We start from the raw sequence: 23,291 nt of genomic DNA on the forward strand, positions 1-23,291 counted from the left end.
CGCTTGGCAGACCCCACCCTTATCACAGTCAAAAATTGGAGCAACTTGTTAACCCAAAATTTCCCAAGTTATGGGCCTTCATTTTATACTTACAGGATCATATGGAAAGCAGCTCCAGAAGCAGAATCCCCGTTTCATGTAAAATTTTAATAGATGGCATAACAACCCAGCATGTTCAACTACCTTCCAACATGTAATGTGTTGGACCCACCCATCATTAACATTAAAATTCTACGCCCTCGAGGTGGCAGATTTGGGTATATACCTAGACGTTTTTTTTCCATTCATATAAAAAGTAAAGGTTAAGAAAAAGAAAAAAAAAAACCAGAAACACTTCGCTTTTGCACATAATCATGCCACCAAATATAAGTACATGTTGTACTTTGTTTAGAAAGAAAAACTCAAATGTGGAAAAGCTTCCAAAGTTTGCAGCTTTCCATGTTCAACCTCATTGGGGGTGGTTCATAACAAAATTTGAGTTCGATTTTTTTTTCAAAGTTCAAAGAAAAACGCACTTCATTACCTATGATAAGTCATGCAATTACCTTTAGGAGTACAGATTATTTGGGAAATGTTGCAAAACTCTAGAAAGAGGCTGGAAAAGGCTTCATGTTGGCCAAGCATATTGAAAATTTATTACGCAGAATCCTCTTCCAAATCATGACTACAAGAAAAATACCAAGAAAACAGGGACTAACAAATGACTACAAAAGAAAAAGAGTAGATTTAGGAGCAATCTCCACTCCTCAAGCTCTGTAGCAGCTGTAAATAGCCATCATTTTCAGGACTGATGTATCTGCATGCATTAATACATAAAATAAAATAAAATAAAATAAGATAATAAGAACTTTTCATGAACTGGTTTCTGCCAAAACTATACATACTTTCCCTTCAACATGTTATCTAAAAAGGTGGTTAAGGAGAAGTGGAGAACTTTATTTTTGGATATCTTCTTTTGATTGAAATGATAATATGCAACAAGTGATTGGGAAAATAGGAAAGCTCATACCCGTGTCGAAACAGAAAATCAGTGATGACAAGAGAGCAGTTTGGCTTGAAAAATTCCACCCTCCGGATGATGTTCATGACATGTGTGACAGGAACCAACTTGAAGCTTTCCACCTCTCCATCTGTAACATTGAGTTGAACTGAAATATCTTATTGAGAAAAAGTAAACAAAAAAAAAAGAGAAAAACTGAGTCTGAAACCAAAATATTCTAAAGTGTCCATTCTGGTCCAGTGGGAGAAGGCAATTCCTCAAGGGCTGAGCTGCTTGCTTTTCTTCTAGGGTTAAATATTGGCTTTTCTTCAGGCTGGAACCAGTGTTCTAAAAGGCTTAGGCACATTTTAAGGCATGCATCTATCCTAAACCTAGGTGCAGCCCCTTTCAAAAGGCATGCACATGGTGCACCTTGCACCTCAGCCAAGGTGCACACCCTTTTTAAATGTCTTTTTTTGTTCTTTTTTTGGAGATTATTATGTGTCTTACACCTTTATAGTTTATCAACTTCTAAATTACCTTTAGTGCATTCACATGCTTGAATTGTTGAGTGGTTGAAGCACTTTAATAGGATCCGCATATGTTTTCTTTCACTTCCACATTTTCACTTTGAATATGTTTTATATGCTATGCTTATGCATTTTATTTTGAGCCACTAGGCTTTCTAGAACATTTAATTTCTTTTAAAATTCAGGTTGGCATTTTTTATGTATTGCTTTTTTTTTTTTTCAAAAATTTGTGTATTGCTTCAAAAAGGCGCGTGACTTGCTTTGCACCTTATGCATTATGCACTAGAAGGCCTTTGCACTTCTAAAACACTGGTTGAAGGTGATATTGTAGTGATTAACTGAGACTTTCGATGTTGATGGAGATCAAGCCTTTGGATTTCTTATTAGCGAAGATAAAGCACCGGCTACTTACTTGAATAGTTCTTTCAGGTGGGTTCCCAGAGTGGCTATTTCCTTACTTGATTCCCTTGCAAGAAGTGGGATTAAAAGGCCCAAACTGCTATGGAGGGGAGGTACTAGGCCAGGCCCAAGGCTGTAACAATAAAGTTAACAACTACTGTAATATGGCATATATTTTTCTGGTTTTGGTCATTTAAATGCTGCTTGTGCCTCTTTCTTGTTCCCTGCTGTTAAAACTCAACACCGGCGGTCCATGAAAATTTATAATGTGCTATAGAAGGAAACCTTATCCCAATGGGCTTAAAACTTTTTGCTCTTTTTCTGTTTAATCTACCTAATGGATTAGACCTCCTACTCCTACTTTAATTAATTAATTATCTTTCTTTTTTTTTTTTGGGGGGGGGGGGGGGGGGAGCTGCCTTCATAGTATGGGGAAAGAAGAGCATCGATTAAAATTACTTACCTTGATTTGTTGGAATGAATTCATCAGGAAGTTCTAAATCATAGCAGAAAAGGACATCTCTTTTGAAACTATAACCATTGATATCCATGTATGAAACAACACCAACTGGGACAGCTCTGCAACACAAGCATTACATACACATCATCCCAATTATGCATGAAATGAAAATAAACATATTAAAATAAAGTAATGGATAATCAGATATCAATAAAGTTCCAACTTTTAAAATTAAAGTCCACCTTTAGGGTTCTTTAATAGTCAATTTGAATTTCAAGAAGGAAAAATGAATGAAATAGTAACTTGGAAATTATACTCTACCTATTGGAAATGGATCTAGGTAGTCCTGCTTCTTCTTCACATTCCTTCAGAATATTCTCTTTACATGTGATCCCATGGGGCTGCATTTACCATGCAGATAACATAAACCTCAAGAAAATGGTGGTAATTTGAATGCAAATATGCTCAAATAATAAAAACCTTCATCAACACAATAAGCAAATTGCTCAGATCAGCATCTGCAACCCACATATTGGTTAGATGTGTGAAAACCTTATTTAGTCCTAGGTTACAGTAGAGAAGAAGAAGAAGAAGAAGAAGAAGAAGGGTTTGGCCAGTAGAGGAAAATCAGTCCTCTCTCTAGTCGACCCACTTGTATTTATCTCCAATAACATAGTTACAAGAAAGACCATATTGTCCCTCATAAGTGGTGGGACACATAACTTACACTTAAACAAAACAGACCTTTCACTCTCAAATAGATAAATGCAAATGACCAAAATACCCCTGTTTTGTGTACTCTAACACTCCCCCTCAAGCTGGAGAGTATATGTCATATAGTCCTAGCTTGTCACAAATATAATCTACTCTGCCCCGAGACAATCCCTTTGTAAAGAGATATGCCCACTGATTTCCTAAGCTCACATGAGATGTGATTACCACTCCACTTATCACTTTCTCTCTCACAAATTTACAATCGACCTCAATATGCTTGGTTCTCTCATGGAAGACTGGGTTGGAAGAAATGTGAACAGCAGCTTGGTTATCACAGTATAATCTCATGGGTTTGTCAACCGAGAATCCCATCTCTTGTAGCAAGTTCTTCAACCATACTAGTTCACATGTGGTATGAGCCATAGCTCTGTACTCAGCTTCTGCACTACTCCTTGCCACCACTGTTTGTTTCTTGCTCTTCCAAGTTACAAGATTGCCACCAAAGAAGGTACAATACCCTGTAGTTGATCTCCTGTCTGATATAGAACCAGCCTAATCAGCATCTGTATACCCTACTATTTCAAGAGTCCCTCCACTTTGGTATAGCAAACCACGACCTGGAGCACCCTTCAGGCACCTAACAATCCTTAGAACCGCTTCCCAATGAGGAATTTGAGGATGTTGCATAAACTGACTCACCATACAACAAATGATGTATCTGGTCGAGTAATAGTCAAATAATTCAACTTTCCCACCAACCTCCTGTATCTTCCAGGATCATCAAACTCTTCACCTGCATCAACACTCAACTTGATATTAAGTTCCATAGGAGTCTCTACTGGTTTAGCACCTAATAGTCTTGTTTCTTCAAGTAGGTCAAGAACATAATTTCTTTGACATAAGTTAATTCCATGCCTTGACCTTGCAACTTCTATTCCCAGGAAGTACTTCAGCTTACCCAAATCTTTCGTATTGAAGTGGTCCTATAGGAATTTCTTCAACCTATCAATCCCATTACTATCACTCCCATTTATGACAATATCATCCACATACACCACTAGCAAGATTTTCCCATCTTTTGAGTCATAGCTGAACACAGAATGGTCTACCTGACACTGTTTCATCCCAAAGTCTTTCACTACTTCACTGAACCTGCCAAACCATGCACGTGGAGATTGTTTCAGTCCATAAATTGTCTTTTTGAGTCTACAAACCTTACCATCCTCCCCCTGAGCAACAAACCCTGGCAGTTGCTCCATATACACTTCCTCAATGAGATCACCATGTAGGAAAGCATTTTTTATGTCAAGTTGCACAAGAGGCCAATCATACATAGCAACTAATGAAATCAACACCCGAACTAAACCAATTTTAGCCACAGGAGAAAATGTCTCCATATAGTCCACACCGTACAGCTGAGAATAGCCCTTGGCCACTAACCTGGCCTTCAATTGCTCCACACTGCCATCTGGAAGATACTTCACTGTGTAGACCCACTTACACCCAACAACATGCTTACCAAGAGGAAGAGCAATGAGTTCCCACGTGTGATTGTGTTGTAGAGCAGAGAGTTCCTCTTCCATGGCTTGCCGCCACCCTGGGGAGGTAAGGGCTTCCTAGACAGTCTTGGGAATGGAAACATATGATAGCAATGATATAAAGTTGCAACGAGAAGCAAAAAGGTGAGCAACTGAAACATAGTGTGAAATAGGATGAGAAGTACAAGTGATTTACCTTTCCACAGGGCAATAGGAAGATTAAGGTCCAAGGGAGAAGAAGCAATGACAAGATCTATCCACGAGGGCTGAATTGGAGGAGGGGCCGGTGCTCTTCTGTGAGTATACACACTTGTCTAATTGGTGGCCTCTTAGTAGTAATTAGCACGGGAGGTGAATTTGCAACTGGAATGGGAACCACAGGAAGGAGATCCGCAATAGGGACGGGAAGAGGAACTACGGGGGAAGGAGAAGAAACCACAATATCCGAGAAAAGAGGAACCGATTCAAAGAAGGTGACATCGGAGCACACAAATGACTTATGGAAGTTAGGGTTATAGCACTTATACCCTTTCTGAGTCCTTGAGTAGCCAAGGAAGATACACTTAGTAGCTCGTGCATCTAACTAGTCTAAACCAGGCCCCAAGTTTTGAACAAAACAAACACATCCAAAGACTCTTGGGGTGAGAGGAAACGAAGACAAGGTAGGAAACAACACTGAGAAGGGGGATTGACTTCCAAGGATGGACATGGGCATCCGATTGATGAGAAAACAGGACGTGAGGACAGCATGGAACAAAAAATTAGCGTGAACTTTATGTTCCTAGATACAGCTAAAGAAATCTGGGACCATGCTAAGAAACTGTATTCCGGGCAAGACAATACAACTAGGGTGTATTAGTTGTACCAAGAGTACTTTAATCTGAAGCAAGGCAGTCAAAGCTTGGAGGAATACTATGCAAGTCTAAGGAATATCCGAAATGAGCTCAATGTGTATCATCCTCTGACATGGGATGTTCATATTCAGCAACAACAGCGTGAGCAACTTGATGTGACAAGGTTTCTAGTAGGTTTGAAGGCTGAATATGAGCTTGTCCGAGCACAAATACTAGGGGGGTTTGCTCTTCCCTCACTTGAAGAAGTTTTTGCCTATCTTAGGAAGACATCAATTGAGTCTATAGAGCATTCTTCTCTCTCAGACAAATCTGGTTTTGTGGTGACTAGAGGGGGAGGCCGTGGAAATAGAGGTGGTGGTGGTGGTCGTGGACTTCCAGGTAACCGTGGTGGTCCCACGTTTAACCGTGCTGGTGGCCGGAGTGGAGGTCGGGACTCAGGGGGAGGTCGTGGTAAAGGAAGAAGTAATGCCCCTAGGAAGTGTACATACTGTGGATTAGAGGGGCACACGGTTAATTTCTGCTATGATTTACATGGTCCACCCAACACTTGGGCTAACCATGCTGTGACTAAGGGTAGTGGTACAGCTACTGAAAGTCAGCAAATTGACCCAATCCCCTCCACATCTACTGGTGTTTCTGGGAAGGAGATGGTGAGTGTACCCTATGCAATATATGAGCAGTTCCTTCAGACATCTTCTCAGCAGAACACAGCTACCCTTGCCTATTCAGGTATGGCTTGCTTGGCTTCCAAGCCTTCACACTGGATCATTGACTCTGGAGCCTCGGACCATATGTCTGGGACTCCTAATGTATTTTCTTATCTTTCTCGGTCCTCCGCATCTCAAACAGTTACTCTTGCTAATGGTTCTACATCTCCCATCTGTGGTGTTGGTGATGTTGATCTCTCCTTGTCTTTATCATCTGTTTTATATGTCCCCAAGTTCCCCTTTAACCTTATGTCCGTTAGTAGATTAACCAAGTCACTTAATTGTTCCATAACCTTTTGTCCCTCTTCTTGTGTGTTTCAGGATCTCAAGACGGGGATGAAGATTGGTGGAGGGCATGAGGCAGGTGGATTGTATTACCTTGATGGTGGTGGCCCTCCAGTACCTTTTCAATCATCTCTTACTCCTCTTCAATGGCACTGCAGACTTGGTCATCCTTCTCTCAAGGCTCTGATACCATGTGAAAACCTTATTTAGTCCTAGGTTACAGTAGAGAAGAAGGAGAAGAAGAAGAAGAAGAAGAAGAGGAGGAGAAGAAGAAGAAGGGTTTGGCCAGTAAAGGAAAATCAGTCCTCTCTCTAGTTGACCCACTTGTATTTATCTCCAATAACATAGTTACAAGAAAGACCATATTGTCCCTCATAAGTGATGGGACACATAACTTAAACTTAAACAAAACAGACCTTTCACTCTCAAATAGATAAACCCAAATGATCAAAATACCCCTGTTTTGTGTACTCTAACAAGATGGAAAAACACAAATCTAACCTTGCAAATGACTATTTGTTTCTTCAGAGATCTACACATTCAGGTTCCAGACCACGGGATTCTCTGGATAAGGACTTTCTTCCTCTCCATTCAGTAAGTAGCAGATTTAAGTGTTCCATGGAGAAACTGGTGGACCTTGTGAGTATTATAAATGCTCCTGCAATTTACCTTCTCTATAATGAGTAACTAGGCATTACAACCAAAAGACAAATAAAGTTGCAGGTTCAAGTGTTTCAATGTAAGGAGTGGTGAGGCTTGTTATAGACATCTGATCCTGCCTTCTGCCTCCTCAATCATGAGTTCCATCAGACTGGCCCTAACTTGGCCCAAAAAAACTAATCAAAATCAATCTCAAACTTCTATAGCGCACCCCCCAATGTGTTGGAAACAGATTAACAGAGAGATCCCTTGGGTCCTAATCTTGGTGAAACCAGTAAGACCATATCTATCTCCACTCAAAAGCAATGTTTGCATCGTATTTCTCCACTCTAACCACAAATACTATAGGAAGTTTCTATATTTATTAAAGTTACACAAATAGTAAGTGTAGCACAATGAAAACAACAATAAAAATTTTGATTACAATATAATAAGTGGGAGTGAACTAGTCCTGGTAACATGAAAAAATCAAAATAATTTTTTTCCAGACCAGTCCACCAGCAACAAGATGGTCAAGCATCCCGGGAAAAGTTGGCTTCACTTCACTTCTCTTTCCTATCCACAGAAACTTATTTCCATCCTTATTGACATAGCCATTCATATGGATGCCATAAACCTAATACCAAAAAAGAAACATATAAGAGATAAGAAATACAGAAAACAAATTTTTACAGACATCACATGAATCAATCCCTGAAACTTGAAAGAAGCAAAAGAATAAATCTTGTTGACCTTGACCCTAAGATGCAACATGTGATTCACAAGAAAAGTAAAGCACCTAATTTACCATCAGCACAAAATCTACATCCCAAAATAAGGATGGCATGTGCCAATTAATAAATTTGGAGGTAAACAAGCACACAAATATATATCTTTAATCTTTTCAACAAAATGCTTCATTTAGTGGTTTTCCCTTGGGAACTAACAAGCATATGGTTCCTAATTTTTCAAGAATTGTTGCATGATTTTAAGGAAAAAAGATCTTACAGTCAGGCATGGTAATGAGAGATCACCCAGAAGGAAAGGAAAAACCAACACAAACCAAACAGAATACAAATCAACTCCCACCACCATCCAGTTCTGTGATTGACCAAAATCCCACCCCAAATTCTTCTTTAGAAATCCCTAAAAGTTCAGGTAAAGGTAGAACCCAATCCAGGATCTTGTTGCTGATTTCTTAAGCAATTTTCTCTTTGCTCCTGATAGGCCCCCAGTTAACCTTACGTATGCTAGGAGAAAGAAAAGGCAGCATGATTAGACATGGGGCATTTATGGAGGAGGTCAGAAGGGAATAGGAAGAGTCTTGGAGCATTTATAGCTATGTCAGTTATGAATAAGAAGAGTTTTTGGGCATTTATAACTAGGCCAGCTGGGCATTTATAGAGGGAGTCAGTTATGCTATCAGAAGAGTATAAGAAGGGGCTTTGGGGGATGGGAGGCGACATGTTTTTTTTTTTTGAGTAAAGAATATTGTGAGTGTTTGGGAGAGCCGGCGGTCTCTCGAAGAACCGACCAACTGTTAATGTTTTCTGCTGAATGAATACTAGTCTCTTTTGTTGATGTTCGAGTGTGCGAACTCTGCTGTAAGTCTGTGAACTGCGTGTCAAATTTCTGGGTCATACCAGTGGTATCAGAGCACGTATTTCCTCGGCCATGGTGACAGCTAAGGAAGTGGCATCGCAGGTGGAGGGTTTCGAAGAATGCCAGTCTTCTCTGCATTCTGGATTTCGTTTGGAGATGGATGGCTTACGTAATGAGTTTCAGCGACTCGATCCAGATAAGGTAGCTGCTGGACTTTCGAAGATCTCGTCCCTGGAGAACTCGGTACAATCTCTCGAAAGAGGCGTTCAAGATCTGGTGAGACGTTTTGATTTGTTGCTTCAGCAACAGGCCTATTCAGCTCCTTTGTCTACAACTGACATTGCTCCTCCTTTAGTCGCATCAAGTTGTGCAGCTGACAAAGGGAAGAGTGCAGCTTTCCCGACGTCTTCTTCAATGTCAGTCCTGGAACATACTGTTAGACAGTTTTGTATGCCCTTAGCTTCAATCAAAATGATGTACTTTATGAGTTTATTGTAAATGAATAAAGATACATATTTGATTCATGTTCCCTTGGTATGTTTCTGTGTAATACCCTTAAACTGGACACTTAATGAGACTCGTGTTAGTTTAGAATGTTCACAGCCAGTGGGTCGGTCTGGGGAGACCTATCCTGACAAGGCTGACACTGTAGTGCCACCAAGTCGGTTGGGGTGGCTTGTCTCAGCTGCCAGGGTGAGACCCTAGGCACATACAGTGTAGGATTAATTTAATCTTTGAACTGGACCAGATTTCCAGTATTGCCCTGGACCTTGGAGATTGATGGGCAAAACTGGAAAGTTACACCCGACCCCTAGACTCGATTATGATACTACACTAGGTGTCGGATTGGGCTGTCTTTGATGTACCAATCAGTGAGATCCTTAGAGGGGGTCAAAACCTGGGTATGTTGGGACAGTCCGAGAATTCATCTGAGTGGGTGATCATAGTGACAGGATCAGCCCCTTTGTCGGACAAAGGTAATGATCGGGGATGCACTCTCACTGATGGAAACCAAGACTGCCGGCAGCCGATTTCAACCGTTGAGATTTGTTTTGCAAAATATATTTTATATAAGATATAAAAGTATATATGTATGGTTTCTAAATTGTTTGCAAGAAGGTTTTAATTCCCGGGATCCATATAAGTGGAGAGTGCAACACTGTTCCTTGTAGCCGAGGGAGAGGTCCTCTCTTGTCGGGCAGTGTATGATCATTATGGGCTGAGAGGTTAAGTGTAAGACCATTGAGGATAATACCTGATGGGCTAATCTTGCATTTGCCCACAGTCCCTGGGTGTTACAAGGTGGCTTGGCCCAGGGACCACTTAGTGTAAGTGTTGGGCCCATAGAGCCCATTTGATGGGTTTCAGGGGGTGCACTGTCATTAACAGTGTATTCGGCCAGGCCTTGTAACAAAGGCTGGGCCGAACCCATGTGGCTGATGTGTAGATCAATGCTTGGGTCCCACGCCATACAAGGAAGCCCAACTGGGCAGCAATTTGGAAGCCTTTTGAGTACATAACCTTAAATGGGCCTTAAGCCCATTTCGAATTGGGCTGATTTGATCAGTCATTTAAAGGGGGGCGAATTCTAAAGAGGGTCAGCTGAAAGGATTGGGCTTAGACCCTATCCACTCAGAGAGTCCAAGATCTAAATGGGATTTAGATCTGGAAACCTCCTAATTAGATTAGGAGACAGCTGATCTTATCTGCAGATAAGATAAGGGTTATCCCTTATCACTAAGGGACTTCTAACCCAAATATGATTTGGATTAGCAGCTCCTAATCTGATTAGGAGCTGATCCCTTTTGAGATTATAAAAGGGGAAGGGGGCGGCAGCCTACTACACAACATCATCAACAGCATTCTTCTCTTAAAGAAAGAGAGATTGAGAGATTTCCTGCATACTGCGAATTCTCTCCTGCCGCCACCTTCCTGCCATTGCCATTCCTTCAGTTCGATCTCCAGTTCTTGGGAGCAATCAAGATTGGATCTTGATTTCAATCTTTTGTGAAAAGATTGGTTGGAGCTGTACTCAAGTCGTCTAGTTGATCCTTACGAAGGATCAAGTTCTTTTGAAGAACGTTGCTGATTCTGCTCCACCCTGCACTGCGCCATCTTCAATGGGAGCAGATTTTGGATCCTTCCTTGGGCGTGAACACCTCCATTGGGAGATAGTATTTCTCCGTATCAGGTATAATCCTCTCCCACTCCTTTTGGTTCAGATCTGGTTCAGTTTATGGTTCAAGATTGATCCTTGAAAATATGATTTTCTAAATGGGGAATACGATTCCCAGTTGAAGGGAGAGATAAAATTTTTGAAATTCGCCCCTTATTCCGCAATCTTTGGGCGTCCATAGGATGGATCTCTCATCCCTTCACATACTTCTGATTCACTTCCTCGGAAGTTGGAGTTACCTATCTTTGATGGGGAAAATCTTGACGGCTGGATTTTTCGCACGGAGTGCTATTTTGAGATTAATGGCTTGCTTCCAGCAGAGCGTCTGCGAGCTGCAGTTGTCTGTTTAGAGGGCGATGCATTGGCGTGGTATTACTGGGAAGATGGTCGGCGACCTTTTCGTGGTTGGGCAGAATTCAAAGAGCTTCTCCTTGAACGTTTTCGATCGACTCAGGAGGGGAATTTACAGGAGCAGCTCTTCTCGTTACATCAGTCTTCTACTGTTAAGGAATATTGTCGCCAATTCGAGGTGCTCTCCGCTCTCTTACGAGACCTGCCGGTAATCAGTCCAAATAAGAGCAAGTGTTTTGGGCTGATAGAAAACTCTAGTTATCGGGATGAATCAGAGTCCCGATGTAGGGATTACAATGGGCACTTGGCAACACTGACATCAGCCAAGGAACTAAGTTTTGCTGGAAAACTCTGCACTAATACAACAAGAGGCTGCTAGGTTGGAGGAAGAGGCTTCAATTCTACAGGTGGTTTTAGTTGGAAATGGTCTGACAATGCAACACATTGGAATGAGTCCATCTCCCCTGGGGCACCATTTCACTCCAATTGCTCCAATTCATCATGCAAAGGCATTAATCAAATCAATACCTGTACATCGGTGACTAATGGCCAACCAACCCTTGTGGGTGAGAGATGCAACAACTCTCATGAGTTCATTTGTATGCTTGATATAGAGAACAAATGCTACCACCTGCGCCGCCACAAGGAGTATCTTATCATCCTTGCAACTGTTAGTGGGATGATCCTTTGCACAACTTTGGTTGTTGTAATTTGGTTGCTTGCATACAGGAAGAGCAAGAGGCGCAGAAGGTCTCGCAAAGCATCTAATCCATCAACATCTGCATCAGTTACCCCATCAGGGAAAGTCTTCAGCAATGAGGAACTGAGGCCAATTACAAAGAATTTCAGTGAAGGTAACCGTCTTGTTGGAAATGCCAAGACTGGTGGCCCATATAGTGGGTTTTTTCCTGATGGAACAAGGGTAGCAGTCAAGAGATTGAAAAGGTCTAGCTTTCAAAGAAAGAAGGAATTTTATTCAGAGACTGGAAGAGTTGCAAAGCTCCGATATCCTGCTGCCTTGCACGGAGTGCGTCCATCCACTATGCCTGGAGTTACTGGTTGGAAGTGCTTATTCATTGGCAGGACCTGCCTGATTTTGAAGATTCTTGGGAGCCTTTGGACTTGCTTCGAGACCAATTTCCTCATTTTAACCTTGAGGACAAGGTTAAACTTTGGGTGGCGGGTAATGATAGGCCCCCAGTTAACCTTACGTATGCTAGGAGAAAGAAAAGGCAGCATGATTAGACATGGGGCATTTATAGCTATGTCAGTTATGAATAAGAAGAGTTTTTGGGCATTTATAACTAGGCCAGCTGGGCATTTATAGAGGGAGTCAGTTATGCTATCAGAAGAGTATAAGAAGGGGCTTTGGGGGATGGGGGGTGACATGTTTTTTTTTTAGTAAAGAATATTGTGAGTGTTTGGGAGAGCCGGCGGTCTCTCGAAGAACCGACCAACTGTCAATGTTTTTTGCTGAATGAATACTAGTCTCTTTTGTTGATGTTCGAGTGTGTGAACGCTGTTGTAAGTCTGTGAACTGCGTGTCAAATTTCTGGGTCATACCAGCTCCTTGATCTCCCCTTGAAAATTCTTCTGTTCCTTCTTTCCAAACTTCCAAACAGACAAGGAATAAACTCCAAATTAGTTTTGCATGATTTCCTATCATCAAAACATGATTCTAGGACTACCTATCTACACACACACACACACATATTGGTATGGAAAGAAAGTGCAAAGAAGAAACAGCATCAGAAAAGAGAATAATCAAACACCAACTAAAATGGAAATGGAGGAAGAAAGATCCAATGGCCTCCACTGAAATCTTCAAATTGTAGACCAGATATAGGAATACAATATGGGCAAAGGGTATATTCAGCAATGGAAATAGAAAGAGGTGCTTCACAGCTGGGAAGACTATGTGGCTTACTTGACTTAAAGGAACTTAAGGGAGATAATCCCTACCCTGTTTAGTCCTGCTTTCTTCTCTTCATTCCACTAGGAAGGAGAAATCATGTGTAGATGCATGATAACATTCACTGTTTTTTTTTTTTTAGTAGATAGATAACATTCAATGTTTTGGAGCATATGATAGGAACATATGCTTGGATTTTTTTTTCTAGTAAAAGACAGAATGATGACAACATCTCAGATCTGGTCTCAAGTGGCACTCTGCAACTTGACGAGGGACTAGTTCAATGAGATCTTGACTAGCCAGGTTGTCAGAGGTTGGTAGGCTTATTGCAAGCTCTAGGGTTTGCAAACAGGTTACCATCATCCTAATGAGCTGCAAAGCTTGACTTCAACGGATGCTCCCTGGAGGACCCAAGATGCTCTGGAGTTGGTGGTGCTTTTAGGGTTGGGGATGTCAATATAATCATGGTCTTCTCCAGCCCAAATGGCTAGGACAACTCCGTGCATGCTGAGATCATGGCTCTTATATATGGTTTTAGATTTGTGCTCTCTGGATTTTGAGAGTGAAGGTGGAAGACAGTTCTTAGCTCATCACTGGATGGATGACAGAATACTCAGTTGGCCATTAACCATTGAGACATCATATAAGAGAGGCTAGGGACTTAACAGCCAGGGTGAACAGCTCATTCAGCTGGCTACCAAGGTCCACTGACCTCCCAATTTTGGGCCTTGGATGAATATGAGACATTGTTTGGTGCAATGGTAAATCAAAGGCTGAATATCCATTTTGGGAACACCATGTCCAAATGGCGTGAATTGGAACTTGGGCTTCAAAAGGGGACTAAGGGAAAATGAGTGTGAATCTCTAATTCGGTTACTAGACCTCTTAGGCAAGGATTTAAATATCAACACGATACACCCGATACGGGGCGTATCGTATCATTATCGGCCTTATGGAAATATGAGATACGCTATGAACAGAAGCGTATCCCGTGAGTCGTATGTATCATAGCGATACAAATGCATATCGGCCCATATCGCACTGTATTGGCCGATACGCATCGATATGCAATGTTTCTCTATAAAAAACTACAGGCATTATGATTCGAACTTGGATCACCAGAGTGCGCCCAGAGCCTTGCACCATAAATGCGATTCTAAGCCGCTAAACCACGTTTATTCTTGTGATAGTAAATAAAATAAAATAAAGTTTATTAACTTTTGTCTCTACATGCGATTTAAACAAAAAAGCACATGTTTATATTTAACAACTCTAACTAAAATTTCAAAAGAATAATATTCAAAAACAGTATTTTATAAACTAATACAATAAATAATCTATCAAATCCATGTTTATATAAAAGATGATTTTTAATATCAAGAAAATTCTACAAATAAAATATTAAAAATAGAATAATTATTTTAATACTTAAAATTTATAAATTTGCAAATGATATGTATATTAAAATTTGTATATATTTTTACAAATTGTTAATTAATATTTTAATTTATATTAATAAGTAATAACAATATATTTATTATTTATAAAAAAGAAAAATATAGTTTATAAAATATTTAAGAATATAACATTAAATTGAATTTATCGAATCCATTAATCTACATTTATTTCAAAAAATTATTTTTCATATTAGAAAAATTATATAAATAAAATATTAATAAAGGAATAATTATTTTAGTAATTAAAAATTATGAATTTTTATATGATATGTTTATTATAAATTTTAAAAAATTTGATATACTTTAAGTTAAGATTAGATTTTTATAATTTATTAATTAATATTTTAATTTGTATTTGAGAATTTAATATTTAGCTAACTTTTTGTTAATGTTAAAAATTAAAATAGTAAAATAAAAATAATTTATATAATAATTAAAATATAATAGGTGCATATGTTTAGTGCCTTGGACTCTTGATTGATGCATTATAAATAAAATTATATGATATCTATGCATCCTGATATATTAATTATAATATATTTCTTCATATATATCACTAAAATATACATTTCCTATGTATTTATATACTATTTGTGATTATTTTGATATTAAATTTAATGATATTATTGTATTTACAGAATTTGTATGTATTTTCCTAGCGTATCCATGCATTTTCATATTTTTCGTCCGTATCCATGCGTTTCCAAAGCATATCCGTATCCGAGTTGTTTGATACGATACTCGATGCCGATACTTTAATCCTTGCTCTTAGGGCAAATTCACTTGGACTCGTCGCTGAAAGACTCTAGAATTTGGGTAGGTTCTTCAGATGGCCTCTTCTCTTGCTCTTCTTTCTTCAAAGTACTTGCTTCCCCCCACCGTCTAGCTGGGGATTTCCCCGTGAAAGAAATCTGGTGCAAGCTTATCCCCCTGAAGATTCAAGCCTTTTATTGGGAATTATTCCTTGGCAAGGTAAACACTTGTGATATGTTGTAGAGAAGAAGGCCATACACGTGCCTTTCTCCTCATGTGTGCTCTTTGTGTAAGGAAAGTGGTGAGGTTCTACCTCACTTAATGATATCTTGTTCTTTTGTACTTCGAATTTGGGATTTCTTTCGTACTCTCTTTGGTTGCAGGTGGGTTCCCTTTCAAGATGTGGCAGGACTCTTTAACTATGACTTCTTAAGACGAAAGAAAAGAGGGATGGTAATGTGGAAAGCAACAAAGGCAACAATATGTTGGGTGGAGTAAGAAGAAAGGAATAACAAGATCTTCTTGGAAAAAATCAAAATAGTAGAGGAAGTGATTGATAGCATCAAGGTGAAAATAGCTCATTGGGTGAAATCCTTAGAAAGCTTTCAAGTCTTTTCAATCGCAGACATTCTAAGAAACTGGTCTGAAGTAGCATAGTCATCAAGAGTGAGAGACAAGATAAGATGGAGTGGAAACCACTAGGAGGCAATAAAGTGAAACTGAACTTTGATGGGAGCTCCATTGAAAACCCAAGACTATCAGGCATAGGAGGAGAATTTAGAATTCTGAAAGGAGGATATTGGCCATGTTCTTAGGACCGATTGGAACAGGGAACTTGTTGAAGGCTGAACTCTTGGCACTACTACAAGGTTTGAAGCTAGCTAAACAGATGGGATACAGGCACATTGAAGTGGAAGGGAACTCAAAAGTAGTCATTTCCTAGACTACAAACAGCAGCCATACCCCATGGATGTTTAAACATGAGATTAAGGAAGTGGAAAAGATTGCAAAGGAGGTTGAGGCTGAATTCAAATGGAATCAAAGCAGTGTAAATGGGCTAGCTGATTATCTAGCAAAACAAGGGGCATTGAGACAGCAATTATTTTGGGCTGCACTGTAATGAGGGAAGAAAAGAGGGTTCAAATGGGATCATCACTCCCATCACTAAGTTGTATAAACTATTTCTAATCCGAAAGTTAAATAAAATCCATGCTTACTGATAAAAAAAATGGTGAATCAAAGGCTGACAAGCATGAGAACATGGGTTCAGGTCTGAGTCAAAAAAATGCCAAAGGTTAAGCCAGAATTCAGTCCACCCCTCCCAAGGACCTAAATAACCAAGAGCTAGGGACCCAACATTAGTATTGACCTTCTGGATTATGTCAAGCAAATGATTCATCTTCCCCAGAGAGACCATTGCCCATGAACCTTGTGATATGATTTGTATCCATGCTATGACCATGGTGGAGTCCCTTTCACAAGAATTCTGTCCATACATGAGGCAAAACCCAACCTTCTAAATTGCCAAAGTTAATCCTAGGGATGGCAATTTTCCCCATTTCCCCGATCCCCATGGGGATCCGCCCTGAATGGGGCAGGGATGGGGTTGATTTTTCCCCCGCACGGAGGGATGGGGAAATTTTCATCCCCGTTACTGGGGACAGGGCAGGGACAGGGAGAGCACTCCCCGCCCTACGGGGACTCCAATCTCTACTCCGTGGGATCCCCACTAATATATATGTATATATGTATGCATACGTTATATATGTATATATGTACACATACGTCTATATATTAATATTTTTAAAAATATGGTTGAATATGTTTGAATATTTTCTACTACAATTGTAAATGTTAATTATTTTATTTTTATTTTTTTTAAATAAAATAAAAAACAAAAACAAAACATTATAAAAAATCACAGGGAATGGGGATCCCCGTGGGGACGGGGATGGGGATAACCTTGTCCCCATCAGCGGGGACAGGGACAGGGACAGGGACGGAGATGGGGATTTTTGTAGGGACAGAGATGGGGAGGGGGATGGGGATAACCTTGTCCCCGTTAGCAGGGACAGGGACGGGGATGGGGATTTTCGCGGGGACGGGGATGGGGAGAGGCTCCTCGTCCCCGCCCCACCCTGTTCCCATTCCTAGTTAATCCTATTTTTGCCCCTTTTGTATTTGGATTTTAGTTTTAGCTACTTCTATGTAGGTTGGCCCTTGTTAATGGGTGCATTTCTAGTTTATGCTATATCTTGTTGCCATCTTCTTTTTAATCATTAACAAATTATAACTATTGATTATTAAAAAAGATTGAGGTAGAAGAGAGGTCAGAAGAGGATCAGGAAAAGTAGGGAACTCCCAAATGACAATAATGCTAATATAGCATATGGACAAAACAGTTAGTCATTCTTTGTGTGTGTGAGAGCACTAGAGAATAGGGTCGACAGAGCTGGATTTCCCTGAATTCTTTCTGTACAAATGGCAATAGGGGTGGCCACGAGCCAAGCTTCTCACGAGCTATTCGAGCTCAGCTCAGCTCAGTTTAAATCGAGCTTCGAGCCGAGTTTGAGCCTGATATATAGGCTCATTTGCTAATCGAACCGAGCTCAAGTTCAGTGAAGCTCGACTCGTTAGGCTTGTGAGCCTAATCAAGCCTAGTATAATAAATAAATAATTTTTTTATTTTATACATACATATACATATATAAATATATATATAATAAATAATTTTTAATATATATAATAATATTTTGTATATAATATTTTTATTTTTTGTATAATAGTAAATAATTTTTATAATTCTTATTTTTTGTATGTAAAATAAAAACATTTTTATATGTATATTTTTTATTTTTATATGTATATTTTTATTTTTATATGTACAATAATAAATAATTTTTATCAATAATTCATTGGAATTAATTAGGAGGTATTACAATCAAACAAAGGGAGGTAAACTGTCTTCACTCCCCCACAAGCAAAAAAACAGAATTAGAAAGAAGCCCTATACACCCCTTGCTTAGCTAGCTTGTCAGCAAAGGCATTTGCAGTTCTTTTAACCTAGTTGTACTTAACTTCAATATCCTTTGCCAACCATTTAAATTTTTTCCTTTCATTGTTGTATTTCCACAAACCAGGCTTGTCTTCCTTTAACCAACTTACTACTATCTCCAAATCTCCTTCAAGAATCAATCTCCTAATATCCAATTCTTTTGCTCTTTGGATCCCTTCTAGGCTTGTCTTCCTTAATGTTTTGTATGTAAAATAATGTATAGTTTTATTTTTTAGAAAAAAAAACTTGGCTTTCGGTTGAGCTCGAGTTGAGCCGAGCTTGAACTTGCGAGCTTTGAATCGAGCCGAGCTCGAGCTCAAGTCTCTACCTCGAATCGAACAATTTCAGCGAGTCGATCTCAAATAGCCAAGGATTCAGCTCGGCTCGGCTTGAATCCACCCCTGGATGGCAAAGAGCAAACCAATCCAATTGCTTTTCTTTGTATCACCTCTTCTTTATTAGGAAACCATTGAATATGCAACTATTTCTTCAAATACAAATCTATGACATGGCCTTAATAGCAAAAGATCTCTATAATGTTTTCTATTTCTTATTTGTTGTCTCCCTTTTCATCTTGGAAGTTGGAGCTCAAAGAAGTATGTCCTGAAGGATCTATCATATAGGAACAAATGATTTGCTGTCTTTTGTACCTAAATGCAGATAGCACATGTATTCAAGTTCATTCCTCAAACTATAACTTGTCCAGTATTAAGAACTTCTCTAGGAAATCCGACCATACTATTAAGGTAATCTTAGGATGTATATGGGAACACTACATAAGATTTCTATAATGTGACTATGAATCAAGCTTGCTTGTTTTTTAGTACAAGTAGCTTGGGGACTTGGGGTTGGGTTCAAACCATTATCAAGATTTGGCCTTGAGTTCAGCCTATCAAAAAGGGGATCTTACAAATAAATTCCCAAAATATAAGTAGTATTGAATCACATGGTAGAGTGTGGTGTGGTTTTTCTTAGTATCTTTAGTTATACTGCTCAACAATGCTCAGATTCTGCAGGCACCAACACTGTGACAGTGGCACTAGTTACCCATGTGTATTCATGCCATTTTGATCGCCTTGTACTGAAGGGTGTAATATCCTAGAGAGTATCTCATAATCAAGGTCATCCAGTGGGTCCAGTTATGGTACTCCGGGTTATACAATCTGCTTTTGCTTCGTCTGGCACTTTGTAAGGTTCTTGACTGCCATGCTGCCCTGCTCAGTGCTTAGTCATGCCATGTAAATCACTTCTAGAATATTTTATAGGCTTCTTTCCTTGTCTGAAAAAAAAAATTTTGAGTTTCTTTCTTCCCATATAGTCCATTAGACAGCAGCCCTTACACACCTCCACATTATCCTTACTCTTTTTGTTGGCCAGCTGAAGGAAGAAGAAGCAAATAAGCTTTGCACATTTAATGAGGGATTCGCCTACATCCAAACAAAGAAATAAACCATTCCCAAATACTTTTAGCAAATTGGTAGGAGATTAATAAGTGGTAACCAGTCTCGCCATTAGACTTACAGAGAACACATCAATGAGGAGATAAACAACTTTTAGGTCTCTTTCTTTGAAGCAAATCACTTATGTTGATTCTTTCCAGGAAAGTTTCCCAACAAAAACTCCCAACCCTTGGTTGGATAGGCTTACACCAAACTTCTTTAACAAGGAAAGACATTTCAAACTCCAAATTCTAGGTCTTCCCTTCTAAGGCTCCCTTTTATTCCACCAAGAGGATGCTTCTTTCATTGGAGGTGGCAAGAAGATGGATCAACACTTATGACAGGCTATTAAAGAAATGAAAGAACAAGCCACCAGCCTTGTTTCCTCACAGGCCCATATCATGTGATTGAAAGATGAGGACACAACTCCACAGTTGCTGCTTTACTGTCCTGAAACCATCAAACTTTGTCACTTTTCCCTTGATTTTAACATTGATGGAGTGGATGTCTTTGGGCAGCATCGTGGATTTCATACATCAGTGGAGGTCAGTTCATCTTTGCTCTCAGGGTAGACTGTAGTGGAAATCAATCAGGCATGCAACCCTATGGGGGGTATAGGAGAAGAGGAACAATCAGATATTTGAAGGAGAGGTATGAGGCATCCCTTGAAGCCCTTAGGACAAAATAGCTTACCCATCTCAGTCTTAGATTTTGAACACCATGGAGTTTAAAGGCATCTCCCTTGATACTAACCAAAGAAACCCAAATGAGGACCTTCAATCATCACTGCAGAACCCCTCAATCAAAAGACCCTCCCTTACCAATCCCAAATAGATGGCTAATTTTGCAATTTGGTGGAAGTTCTCTGGGATTGGAGATACTGGTTCTATAGTAACCTCATTGGAGATACTGGTGCAGTCAAAGTTGAAGTTATGGCTTTGTTGACTGGGTGTAGGATTGATAAAAGGATGCAGTCCCTTTTAAGTCATTGTCATCAAATATGCAAATAGAGCTTGTTAAGGCCATTGGAAATTAACTCACCACCTCAATGAGATAAGATATAATCTGAGATTATCCCCAACATAGTCAAATGGATTCCAAGAGAATGGAATTCTGTGGCCAATGACTTAGCTAATAAGGGAGTGAAGAAAATATTTTTATATAGCAGAAACTCTAAACCCTACTAAGTTTTGGGTTTGAAAATGGAGTTTCAATACTCAAACAATATATTCTGTACACCTTGTACTGACTTAAAATGTAATTATAAGAAATTGCATTGACTTAAAATGTAAAGTGCTATCATGTTATGAATAGTGTTTACTTAACTAACCTTTATGCCAAAGTAGGGAGCAGCTGCACGTTCTAACGAAAAAAATTCTGGCTTCCCAAATGATGATGTGACAGGGTATAGCTGATTAGAATCAATGTACACTAGTTAGTGAGATGCAGGACATGGAATACAAACTCACAATATTTTGTGAAATACAAGACATGAATTACAAGCCCATAGAACTGGATCTGAGAAAATTTCAGATATATTATAATTGGAACCACAGATGCAAACTTCACTGAAAACGGAAAACCCTTCACATTCACATTGGCAGAAAGATGGACACTAAATTGCTTATTTGTTTAGAAATTGGCAATTAGAAAGGTCATGAAATGAACAACACATGGATTTCAAACTCAATGAGCTAGATTTTAGAAATTTTCAATTATACTTATTTCACATGGATGGAGATTTCACCATAAGCAGACAACTACGCGCATCTCTCAAATAAAAAGACTACAAGCATTAGATTATTAGATGCAAATGTTAGGTTATTTATCTTCCAATAGAATATAGTCTACTTGTATCATTAGAAAAATCAACAATCATGAGAATTACATTTTAGTAATCGCAATATGTACCTCATTCCGCGTACCTGGAATTAGCCCTCCCAAGCAGTTAATTACATCTGCAACTGCTTCTGTCCTATCCTCTGATGACTTAAGTGATGGGTTTAGAGTGATATAGCCACCAAAGTGACTGCTATAGGATTTATCTTCTAGAAAGTCAAACACATTGTGGAACTCCCTAAGGTGGTTTGCAAAGCTGCACACAATCGAATGATCATATCGTGAAGAGGTGTATCCATGATATATCCAAACTCTGGTGGCCAAAAGAATGTTAAATGGATTTTTTTTCAATCAATAATAGAAACTTTATTAAAGAAAGGATCAACAATTACAGCATCCAAGGAGAGAGGTAAACTCTCTTAGCCCTCCCCAAAGACAACAATGTTCAATGGAATTTCCTTAAACAAAAGAAAATTTCAGATTTCTTTAGAAGCCGTAAAAGAGAGGGAACTATGTATGACTTTTCCAGGCAAAACACATGTCACTTGAGCTGCTGACAAGGATAACTCAAATCTAGCTAATTCCGTTTACATATTGACACTTGGAATGGGTTGAAATTGAAGGCATGGAAAGAAAATGCTATTTAAGCACTTTGATTTAACTGTTTAAGTAGATGAGAAAGTGAACCAAGGGAAGTATGAAGAAAACTATAATAGACACCAAGTGAAAGGCAATACTGATATATGATATTTAGGTGGTAAATCAATAATGTAATGAATTTATTAAAGAACACCAATTGGTAAACTACAAAGCCCAGATTCAGTTTATTGAATCCAAAAGGATGCAAGTGCATACCGATTGTGGATATATCCAACGATTTGTTGCTCAATAACAAAAGGGATGAATTCGGATTTCTTTTCCTGTAAGTAGATATGGACAAAACGACAAATTCGACATTCAACTGTCAGAATTCACTCTCCTTCAACAATAGAAAACAATTTCATAGCAGAAATACAAACGACCTACACAATCAAACAATGAAAAGAGAGATAGTACTTACACATCCTCGATTACAAGCTTTGACCCTTTCGAAGAATCCTTGAAGGTCTGAAGAATCATCCAAGTCATTGTCAGCTTGTGAAATTCGGAAAACGTCGTCCCAGCTGAAGCTATTCGCCATCATAGAACGGGAATGAAACCTTATCGGATTGAACTGGGGCGAACGTGTCGGAAATGAGATACTGGTTCGAAGGAGAGGAGAGAGAGTTTTGCATAATGAGGAAAAAGAGATCGAGATCCGATAGGAGAGGAAAGGATTACAGGCCATGAGCTCCGAAGTTGTCTGCATTGTGCACCACAGAATACTGAGTGGTCGAGTCTGTGTCGAACTGGCAGCTGCAATCTTTTACTGAAATGGGCCAAACAACCTTCATTCTGTATGGGCATTTTTTCATTTATTGAGGCTATTTATGGAACTACAACGAGACTTTTAAGTAAAATAAGTTTCCTTCGACTTGGAGCCAGGAGGAGGGAAGCTCTGTGTAGGGCTTGCTCGAAATGCTCCTAGAGTTAATTCTCTTTTCGTGATTCATTTTGAAACAA

The 23,291-nt window shown here is 39.3% G+C and overlaps 1 protein-coding gene and 1 pseudogene across 4 annotated transcripts; one reads left to right on the plus strand and one right to left on the minus strand.

Moving 5' to 3' along the window:
• Nucleotides 1–354: 354 nt before the first annotated feature.
• LOC104592275 (nudix hydrolase 20, chloroplastic-like) lies at nt 355–23,037 on the minus strand. Of its 3 annotated transcripts, none has more exons than XM_010251552.3 (9): nt 22,750–23,037; nt 22,545–22,609; nt 21,762–21,945; nt 21,181–21,261; nt 7,617–7,742; nt 2,690–2,769; nt 2,372–2,487; nt 1,010–1,130; nt 355–796 (listed from the first exon to the last, which is right to left on the minus strand). In XM_010251552.3, exons 1-9 carry the CDS (start codon nt 23,035–23,037, stop codon nt 727–729), a joined length of 1,131 nt encoding a protein of 376 aa, XP_010249854.1. In that variant the 3' UTR covers nt 355–726. The 3 variants fall into 3 exon arrangements, with proteins under 3 accessions (XP_010249854.1, XP_010249853.1, XP_019052402.1); XM_010251551.3 differs by having other exon boundaries at nt 1,010–1,148; XM_019196857.2 differs by lacking the exon at nt 7,617–7,742 and having other exon boundaries at nt 1,010–1,148.
• On the plus strand, nt 8,780–17,923 carry LOC148789629 (uncharacterized; annotated as a pseudogene). Its single transcript, XR_016079428.1, has 2 exons — nt 8,780–9,142; nt 11,065–17,923. The product of XR_016079428.1 is annotated as an uncharacterized LOC148789629 (transcript).
• Nucleotides 23,038–23,291: the final 254 nt, after the last annotated feature.

Source organism: Nelumbo nucifera, chromosome 8, assembly GCF_055504915.1.
Source record: "Nelumbo nucifera cultivar China Antique chromosome 8, China Antique-T2T, whole genome shotgun sequence".
Lineage (NCBI taxonomy): Eukaryota > Viridiplantae > Streptophyta > Magnoliopsida > Proteales > Nelumbonaceae > Nelumbo > Nelumbo nucifera.

Coding starts and splice junctions, on each gene's coding strand:
- LOC104592275 (XM_010251551.3), bottom strand. CDS start 23,037: ATGCAGACAACTTCGGAGCTCATGGCCTGTAATCCTTTCCTCTCCTAT. Junction 7,743..21,180: donor CTCCCTACTTTGGCATAAAG/GTTAGTTAAGTA, acceptor TTTTGGTATTAG/GTTTATGGCATCCATATGAA. Junction 1,149..2,371: donor ATTCATTCCAACAAATCAAG/GTAAGTAATTTT, acceptor AAGATATTTCAG/TTCAACTCAATGTTACAGAT.